Here is a 10,758-nt window from a genome sequence, read left to right as displayed (position 1 = left end):
TATTGGCGTCCGGAGAAGAGAAAGCAAAAACATCATACAAGTTTAAGAAGCCAATAATCTAATTGAGGTTGGTTATTCAAATCTAAATATGGTGGTTTAAAAATATTCATTGTTGAGGGTACACCTTTAAAAATTTATTTATTCTTACTTGAGAGATGAAAGAATAAATTACTCTTCATCAATCATCAAATTTTTGCAGGCTAAAATCATAAAATGCATTATGGTTTGGGATGGCAGAACTACTAAAATGTGACATTTCAAACATTGATTTCATGTATCATCAAGGCGTTAAGAACTTAATTGTAATTTTCTTAACCATTGCCAATTTATGATCCTAATGAGAGGCAATCTTATAAGAAGTAGGGGTGTTCGCGGTGCGGTTTGACCAATCTGAATCATTTTTAGCATGCCAAATCGCTAGTGCGGTTTTTTAACCAAACCAGACCGCGGTCTGGTTTGGTGCGGTTTATCGCGGTTTGAAATGCTACTTAAAATCACTAAAAAATATATTTAAAAATGGTAAATAAAGATACAAATATTGGTAAATAAAGACAATTAAATGTAAATAAATAGGAACAAAAAATAAAGACAAAATAGTGTAAAAAATAAATAAGATGGACTGCCAATTATTAGATTTTTATAATAATATTTTTTTTATTATTTTCTTGGGCGGTTCGGTTTAAAATCGAACCGTAAACTGTCCAAACCGCAAACCGCGCGGTTTGGACAGAATCCAAACCGTTTTTGACCGCAAAAAAAAAAAAAAAAAAAAACGATTAGTTCGGTTTGGTTCTGTTCGATTTGGCCGATTTTCGCGGTGCACCGATTTTTTTGAACACCCCTAATAAGAAGTAACTAATTCTATATCAGAATAAAAGAACGACAAAATTTTCAAAAAATATCTTGTAGATCATAATTATCTAAAAATTGCATTAATATGTTGTATCTATGATTTTTTTTTCCCATTATTATAGTAAAAATAATGGAAATTTTGGGTAAACCATAAAGATTTGATTAGAAATAAAGATGTTCAATACAAAATAAAAATTGTTATGGGTATTTTTCGAGCTACTCCTTAGGGGCTAAACTTGACCCGGCAGGCCAACCCAATTGCCCAAGGTTTAGTGGGCCTCAAGCCAAGTTCATCGGAGCAAACTCACACATCGCTAAAACCTAGGCTCAGATCATAGGGCCAAACAGGCCTTAAATGAGTTCCTAGCGACATTTTCAGCGAGCTCCGAGTAACGTTTACAGTTCGCTAATCTAGCCAAGTGCGCTCCCAGCAAAGCTCCCATCTCATCGACCGAATTATTCAGCTATCATGACAAGGAGACCACGGAATAGCCAATGAGCAGTGATGAAACGAGTGTTATTCTGAACAAGCCATTCATACCCAATCTGGCTCTATCCTCTTTGCCTATTTCTTGGCCCATGGCAGTCCCATCATGGCCTTATACCAGCCTACAAGCAGCATCATTGTTGTCGCTTTCGGACATTTGTACGCCCTCCTTAAATCTTATTCTTATTTATGGCAAATCTCATCTTTATTAATAAAGGTCTCGTCGGCACCAGGCCGCCTTCGATGACACCGGATATTCAGTCTCATCACTTGCAGACGCATGATTTATGTGCACAGAGAAACATCTCCTCCTCCTATATCAGTAACCTCTTTCCAGAGCCAAGGTAAGATTTTTTTTTTTTTGCCAACCTACTAATACATTACATTTTTCTTACTCCCTTACTCATTTGAACGTCAGAGTACTTACAGGGAACCAGCCGAAGGAACGCAAACCGAATCATACAAAACTCCTTGAAGTAGCTTCTCTTTTCTTGTTCGTCCCATCAATACGGATCAACGAATCACAATTAACTAATTCCGCACTTCGACAAAAACATACAAAATGTGGACAAGCAACAGACTAACACCTAATATACAACACCCAACCTGACAACAGCAACACTCTGGTTTGGCATGAAGACATAGTGATAATCCCCATTTCAAGTGATATAAAAGTTTTGACTGTTGTTCTGAACTATTGAATTAGTCAACAAATTTACTTTCCAGCATGTACCCATAAGTATATATAAAATAACAAAATTAAGGAAAGAAAGAAGAAACAAAAATTAGACACGGAAATTCAAATTACTCGCAAGAGTGGAGAAATAAATGTAAGGGTGGATGGTTGAGAAGTGGTCACTGAATGTAAGATTGGCCGGTGATGTCAAGATCCCGATCTCCGGTAGACGGCGGAGGGCGGTGCTTTGGTTGGGGGTCAGGTTCGGTCGGCCCATCTGCACTCTGCGTCTCACTTGCCGGTGCCTTATTTCTGGGTTTCTCGGCCACCTGCGGCTCCGCTCCGTACATTCCGCCGCCGTAAGCTTCTCTTGTGAGGGGTTCCATGGCTGAAACGTTGGGTGGTTGGTGCTGCTGCAGCTCCTCCCCTAATTTCAATTCTCCCTTCTTCTCCCCCACCTCCTCCTCTAATTTCACCTGTTTATCCATCTCTCTCTGCCCCCCGTTCACTGAAACTGAATTCTTTTCCTTTGGTTTGCCTTGTTATAGTGATGATGCCTCTCTCTCTCTCTCTCTCGTGGCTTTTCTGGGGGTGGAGAGTTGAATGTGCTAATACGTGTCAGTTGGTAAACAAGGGAGAGGATGAGGGGGGGGGGCGGGGGAGCTGCCACGTCATCCGGGTTGCCACACGCAAACCCCGGAGATTGACTGCGTCCGCTTTTGCATGGATGGACGGCCTTGGGTTGCCGCCACGTGGCCAAAAAACACTATTTTTAGGCGGTTTGGATTGGATCATTCATATCCCCATCTACGTGTCACTTAACCGCCTATCCACTGTCACCGTATTCTCACTTTGTATAACGGATCATGCTATATATATATCATTTTTGTATATCTTGGACTACATAAAAGGTATTATGACCAAAATACCATGTGTCTCTCCATGCGCCTCACGCGCCTCTATGCGCTTCATGAGGGGTTTTTTGTCATAATACCCCATTTTATAGCCCAAGATATACAAAATAGGTGTACCAATAGCATTTTCCTTGTATAACTGACTTGTACTTTGAACAGAATTTGTTTTAAAAAAAGCACCACTGAACTGAATAATAAATAGTAACTATAAACTTTTTCCCTACTAGACAAAATTTAATTAATTAGTGAGAGAGAGAGAAATTACTCCACTATTCTTGTAGGCTCACTAATTACTATACATCACGTATATCAAAGAAAGTCAATTTTAAGTCGCCACATGTCTTCTTAGTCTTCATTAGGAACGTCACGTCTCCTCGATTTTTAAAATTTGTCTTCACCATTGGATCTGATCCGATCTGAATTTGGGTCAATTACTAGCATGAAAGGTTTGGGTGAATGTAATAGACTTTTTTAGACTCAATCAATTGGGAAGCTGCACTCCTATTATGTAATTAAAACATAAAATAAAATATAATAAAAATTTTATATTTTTTTCTTTATTTAGGTGAGAGGTTTATATTCGTCAGTGTACGAGTACAGTTGTAGTCCAAACTTAAATTTATATTTTCTGAATGAGTCCAGATCGTCCATTGAGAGATTTATTTATGGCAAAATAAAAAGAATGTCACACAAGCACACACGCATTTGGATAAATTGGTAACAAGATTTTTTATGATTTTTTAAACAACAGATACTAGGAAATAAATTAAGGCAGTAATTGAAATAAATACTTTAAGTGAGAATATAAAATTGGATAGTACTTGAGTTAAGACAATTTCAGTACCAACCCGTTGATTCCCAAATTTTAGCATAAAAGATTAGCAACATTAATTTAATTTTAGATATGAGGGTTTGTTATTAAATGCAATTAGAGATGATGATAGTTTTACTTTAAGCAATCCCCATACATGATATGCGGGATTCTAATTTAAGCAACCACCATAAATTCAATTGCAATTAATACACAAAACAACTAAATTAATCATCCGGGTTTGGGTATGATAGCGTTTCCAGTTCTAGTAACTCTCATACATGGCATGAAAGTTCTAAGTTAGGCTTACACTCCAATCTAAACCTAGTGATTTTTCAATAATTAATACACACTCATACTGAAATTTAAATTAATGTTACTTATTTAAAGCGCAGCTTTCTTTGGGAATCATTGGCGTTGGACACTGTCCTTGCCTTAACCCAAGATTAGATTTAGCTACTCATCTTTATTTAAAAGTTAATTGACATGAATTTAAACGACGTAATTTAAATAACAGAATTTAAATGACAAGAATTAAAATAGCAGAAACTAACCGGCCATTTAGGCGGTGGATAATTAAATGACAAGAATTAAAATTATAGAAATTTAAAGGTATAAACTAACCGGCCATTTAGGCGGTGAATAATTAAAAGACAAGAATTAAAATTACAGAAATTTAAAGACATAAATTAACCGGCCATTTAGGCGGTGAATAATAAAGTAACAATAAATGGCATAAGAATTAAAAAGAAGAAATGAAGGAAGTAAGATCACAAGAAAGAATACTAAAGAAAAGGGGAAAGAACAAGAACAATTCTCAAAGAGAGAATTATAAGGAAACAACTAAACTTTGATTCAAGAATAATAATCACACTTACAAATGCAATCAAGTGAGCTATTTATAGGCCACAAGATGCAATACAAACCACACAATTTCAATTATTCAATTAGACATAATTATATCTAATGGGCACTCACACACTTAAAGTTAAATGGATTTTAGCTATAATACACACCTAATATTAAATGGATTTTAGCTAAAATACATACCTAATAAAGCACTCATAAAGTTAAATGGATTTTAGCTATAATATCCACCTAATAGTTAAATGGATTTTAGCTAAAAAACACACCTAATAAAGCTCTCACATAAAAAATAAAAATAGATTTCTATAAATTGGTTTTTTAATCTTCATAAGGATTAAAAATAATCTTTGGGCCTTCTCCAAATAATATCTTCAATGGGTTGCTCAAATTGGGCCTTAATTCTTTATGGGCTTGATTTCTTCATGGGTTTAATTTCTTCATGGACTTTAAGTCTTCATAGGCTTGAATTCTTCATGCCTAAAAAAAAAAAAATTAATGTTATTAATAAATTATATATTATATATATGTATTACACATGGCACATATATATATATTAGATTATATTATATATATATTACATGCATGCATATAATGATGTATATGTATTATATATAATTTTTTATATTATTATTATTATTATTTAATTTTAATTTATAATTTCATTTCATTCATTTTTCAATTTAAACTTGCATATAACCATAAAATATATATTAATATCTAATTTAAACCATTTTTAAGATCAAAAGAAGGGTATAATTATAACAAAATTTTTACAAAATTAACCATTAATCACTCTCTAGTGGACTCGATCAATGGAGAATCTCTCATTAATCTCGAAAGTCTCTTCAACCACTTGAGAATGACCCAACAACCAAATTATACTTCAAATGTCACTTCATACTATATATAAATAGGAGTGAACGCCTAAAGGTATAAACACGTTAACATGGCTCGATACTTAACCTTGGTCCAAGAGTTAGATGACTTGTTTCCACTTAGTAAAGGTTGAGCATGTTTCTCGAGCTTAGAACAAGGAAGCAAATGCACTATCTAGGATCATTTTGTCCTCATTTCCTACTAATTCTCTGGCCATATTAATTGAGTCCTTGTTACAAAGGAGTATTAAGGAAGCTATTGAGCATATATGCTTGGATCAGGAGTCAAGCTAGATAACCCCATTATTGCCTTTTTGAGAAGGGGATAACTTCTAAAAAATAAGGTTGTAATCGAATTGAACTGAATTGAGTTTCATTGAATTCAAACTCTATTCAACAAGTCAGTTTCTCAACTTGAGCTTGAGCTTAAGCTCGAATCAGGTGTAGTTCATCAAAAGATTAACGAGTTGAGCTCATGTTCAAGTTTGACACGAGCTCAAGAGCCTATTGGCAAGCTCGGGCTTGAGCTTAAGAAAGCTTCTAAAAAGACTTGGGCTAGCTCGAATTTGTTAGAATTATTTTTTAAAAATTTGATAATCTAATATGCAAATAATTAACAAATTTAATTTTAAATTTAATTTGATAATTACACAAATAAGTATACAGACTACTAAAACCAAATAACACAACCACATAATCAAAAGATAATTAAGCAAAAATCTAATCACATAATCACTCCAATTTACTTATCTATATATTACTTCTTGTGGGGAATGGGTTTATGTAGGACGTCCAACCTTATTCTCAAATAAGTGTATACTAATTTAGCAAAAAAAGAAAAAGAAAAAATGCAGACTAAAAAAGTAGTCAAAGCTAAAATTAACCAATGTAGAAAAAATTAATCAACTGTAGAAGAAAAGATAGCACATAACAAAAATAACATAATTTAAATCTTGAGAAGTTACATAAATTTTTTTTAGATGACAATGGAATCAAATATTGGTATGGCATTCAAAAAAATAACCACTAAAGATGAGACTATGTAGTGGCGATGAGTGAGAGCAAGAGAAGACAAAGGGTATGCAACAACAAGTGGCAATAGTAGTGGGAGGCGATAGAGGGTGATGACTATGCAATAAGGGTGTATGCAGCAACGATAGGCGAAGACAACACATATATAACTGGTGATGGCAGAGCAACAGAAGGTAATGTATGATGGTAGTTAAATGCGGTAGCTAGCGATGGTTCAGCCTCATATGAAGGCTTAGAGTTGCAACAACGACAACGACTATGACAATAAGTGCTGACTATGGGCAATGTCTATGTTTGCTTCTTACTCTCGACTTTTTTTCTCTTCAGTCTTTAATCTTCTTTGCTTTTTAAGGGTTTTAGAGGCTATTTGGCTTACCTTTTTTTAGTAAACTTATAAGTCTACTTATAAGCTTTGTAAAGCTTAAAAGCTAACTAATATTTAAGTTGATAAGGTGTTTGGATAAATATACTTTAAACTGTCATTTATATAGTTATATGTTTAGTTTGAAAAAAGTTATAAACTAATAGAAATTAACAAAAAAAACTAAAACGGACATGTTGCTGAATAAATTACATAAAATTAATAAAAATATTAATTTTTAATAAAAATAAATTATAAATTGATGTTTAACTGATAAAATTGTTACAATTACATATTGATAAATTATATACAATTATTAAAAAATGCATTAATACAATGTTTTATTTTTAAATTTAGATTTAATTCATAAAAATGTTAATATAATAATATAATAAACATTAAAATATATATATATATGTTAAACATATATACATAGAGAAGGCAGCAAGCAGCGTGCGGCGGATAATGGAGGATGTGGCAACGAAGGCAATGAACGATGGAGGAGGAGGGGATGGAGGTGACAAACGATGGAGGAGGTGATGGCGAACATTGAAGGAGGCAGCAATGGAGGTGACGGTCGGATATGGAAGTCGCGAATCGATGAAGGTCGGCCATGCGGAAGAAGCTGCAATAATGAAGGGCAGAGGGATGAGAGAGTAATGTTGGAAATATAGTTGAGTTGTTTGAGGGCAAATTAATAATTGATTTGGTCAATGAAATAAGCTACCAACTACTTATTTGGAAAATGGGTAGTTTATTGTAAACGCTGTTAAAACAACTTATAAACTTGGTAGCGTTTGACCTCTTGAATTTTTAACAAATGAGTAATAAAATAAGTTATACATTGTTTAAACTATTACAATAGCTTATAAACGATCAAACCGCTAAACCAAACACCCTTCTTAATTTAGCCAACTATTTATATGGGTGTTTAACTAAACTTAATTTGCTATTTTGTTTTATTATATATATATATTATGTTATGTTATGTTAAATGATTAAATTAATATATATAATAATTTTAAACATATTCAATTTAATTATATTATTATAATAATTTAAAGTTTGATAACTTTATGTTAAATAAGATTTTTATAAAATTATAAATAAATGTATTATTGTATTTATAAATAAGTTTGTTCATGAGATATTTGCAAACTTCTAATTGAATCTATTAGTATTCACAAGTCTCTAGTGGAACATGTTTGCAAGCTTTATTGAGTTCAAACTCGACTCGTTTACCCTCAACGAATGAATTTAAATGAGTTTTTGACGTGCGAGCAACTCAACTCATTTGTGATTCTACCAAAAAATGAGCTTGAGGCATAGGAGGTTAAGAGGAAAACCAACAAGTTCATCTTTATAAGAAAGGACTTGTACAAGAAACCATTCACTCAACCTCTTTTGAAATGTGTTCAAGTCGGAGATTACATCTTGAGAGAAATCCACGAAGGGATATGTGGCTTCACTTTCACCCTGCAATTAAAACACATTAAAATTTTTATATTTTTTTCTTTATTTTGGTGAGAGGTTTATACTCGTCAGTGTACGAATGCAGTTGTAGTCCAAATTTAAATTTATATTTTCTGGATGAGTTCAGGTCGTCCACTGAGAGATTTATTTATGGTAAAAGAAAAAGAATGTCACACACACACACATGCATTTGGACAAATTGGCAACAAAGTTTTTTTATAGTTTTTTAGACAACATATACTAGGAAATAAAACAAAGCAGAAATTGAAATAAATACTGAACATGAGAATATGAAATTGGATAGTACTTGGGTTAAGACAATTTCAGAGCCAATCCGTTGATTCCCAAATTTTAACAGACAAGGTTAGTAACATTAATTTAATTTCAGATATGAGGGTTTGTTATTAAATGCAATTAGAGATAATGATAGTTCTAGTTTAAGCAATCCCCATACATGATATGCAAGATTATAATTTAAGCAACTACCATAAATTCAATTACAATTAATACACAAAATAACTAAATCAATCATCCGGGTTTGGGTATGATAGCGTTTCCAGTTCTAGTAACTTCCATACATGGCATGAAAGCTCTAAGTTAGGCTTACGCCCCAATTAGACATAATTATATCTAATGAACACTCATACACTTAAAGTTAGATGAATTTTAGCTATAATACATACCTAATATTAAATGGATTTTAGCTGAAATACACACCTAATAAAGCACTCATAAAGTTAAATGGATTTTAGCTATAATACACACCTAATAGTTAAATGAATTTTAGCTAAAAAACACACTTAATAAAGTACTCACAAAATAAATATTTAAAAATAAAAAAAATAAATTTCTACAATTGAATTTTTGATCTTCATTATAATTAAAAATAATGCTTGGGCATTCTCCAAATAATATCTTCCATGGGTTGCTCAAGTTGTGCCTTAATTTTTCATGGACTTTAATTCTTCATGAGTTTTAATTCTTCATTCTTCAATCCAATTTGAGTCTCCAAACTCACATTTTTCATGCCTACAAACAAACAATTGAGTGTTATTAAATTATATATTATATATATATTTATACGATATATTATATAGTATATTATATACTTATACATTATATAGATGCTCCATACATGCACTCCATTAAGTATATGTATTATGTTATAATATATATATTACATTTACATGTTTATTATAATATATTATATATTATATATACATATATATATTACACATAACTATTGAATTAAACCAATTTAAAATTAAAACGAGAGTTATACTTATAATAAAATTTTACAAAATTAACCACTAATCAATATGTCAGAGCCACATTAAAGCCAAAGCTTTGTATCAAAAAGCACTTCATCAGGGTTACCATTAGCCAACCATGATAACTGACTTTGTACAACTCATTAGAACTTGTAATAGGTGTCAAAAGACCTCCAATCTAGTTCACATTCATGCCACCACAATTACTTATTTGGCTTTACCGTGTCCCTTTTCTTAATGGGGAATCGACATCCAGGCCCTTTTTCTCATGCAACTAAATAGAACAACTAATTGCTTAGTGTGTGTTTGATAGCCCAAATTTTTCAAAGAAAATATAGTTTTTCCACCCATTTTTCAATTTTTGTATTATTTGATAGCATTTTTTTTTCTAGGGAATTCATTTTCCTATTAATGGTCACGTGAGGCTATTTTCTTTCAAATCAAGGAAATCAAATTCCTTGGGGGCAAGAAGATAGAATTTTCCAAGGAATTGAAAAATGGAGGTGGGCTGCCGCTGGGGGGTTTGGTTTGGGAGGGGTTGTTATTTAATAAATATAAATATATAAATATATGTATAAAAAGTGAATATGTCAAAAATTTAATAATTAATAAATATAAATATATAAAAAGTGAATATGTCACAAATTATATATAAATTATTTCTTTAGAAAACAAAAAAAATTAATTTTGTAGTTTTATTTTTTGAGAAAATAATTTAATTAATTTAAAATATGTTATTATTTTAATTTTTCTGTACAAGATTTAATATTTTTTAATACATTTTCACCATTGAATTCCATGAAAAATATGTCATTTTTCATGAAAAATAATGCCTATCAAACACGAAATGCCAGGAAAATTATCCAATTCTATGGAAAATATTACCAATCAAACATCAAAAGATGGAAAATAACATCATTTTCTAGGTAGAAAATTATACCAATCAAACAGCTTAAATTTCCAATTTCCAGGAATTTATTTTCCCTAGAATTCAATTCCCTGGAATTCATTTTCTTTCCACTCAAATTCCACCCTTGCAATCAAACGCACCCTAATAGCTTATAAATTACTTACCAAGTGGGTTGATGGTGAACCATTGGCCTTCATCATTGCGTAGAAGATAAAGCAGTTCATGTGGA

General features: G+C 32.1%; 1 protein-coding gene across 1 annotated transcript; it reads right to left on the bottom strand.

Annotated features, from left to right (window-relative positions):
- Positions 1 to 2,116: 2,116 nt before the first annotated feature.
- LOC127800270 (uncharacterized) lies at positions 2,117 to 2,571 on the bottom strand. Its single transcript, XM_052334785.1, has one exon. The coding sequence runs from the start codon at positions 2,501 to 2,503 to the stop codon at positions 2,195 to 2,197; it is 309 nt and encodes a 102-aa protein (XP_052190745.1). The 5' UTR covers positions 2,504 to 2,571; the 3' UTR covers positions 2,117 to 2,194.
- Between the last annotated feature and the right edge of the window lie 8,187 nt (positions 2,572 to 10,758).

Source organism: Diospyros lotus, chromosome 4 (assembly GCF_014633365.1).
Source record: "Diospyros lotus cultivar Yz01 chromosome 4, ASM1463336v1, whole genome shotgun sequence".
Lineage (NCBI taxonomy): Eukaryota > Viridiplantae > Streptophyta > Magnoliopsida > Ericales > Ebenaceae > Diospyros > Diospyros lotus.
The sequence above is the reverse complement of the archived record's forward strand: the minus strand, read 5'-3'. Positions and strand labels throughout refer to the sequence as shown.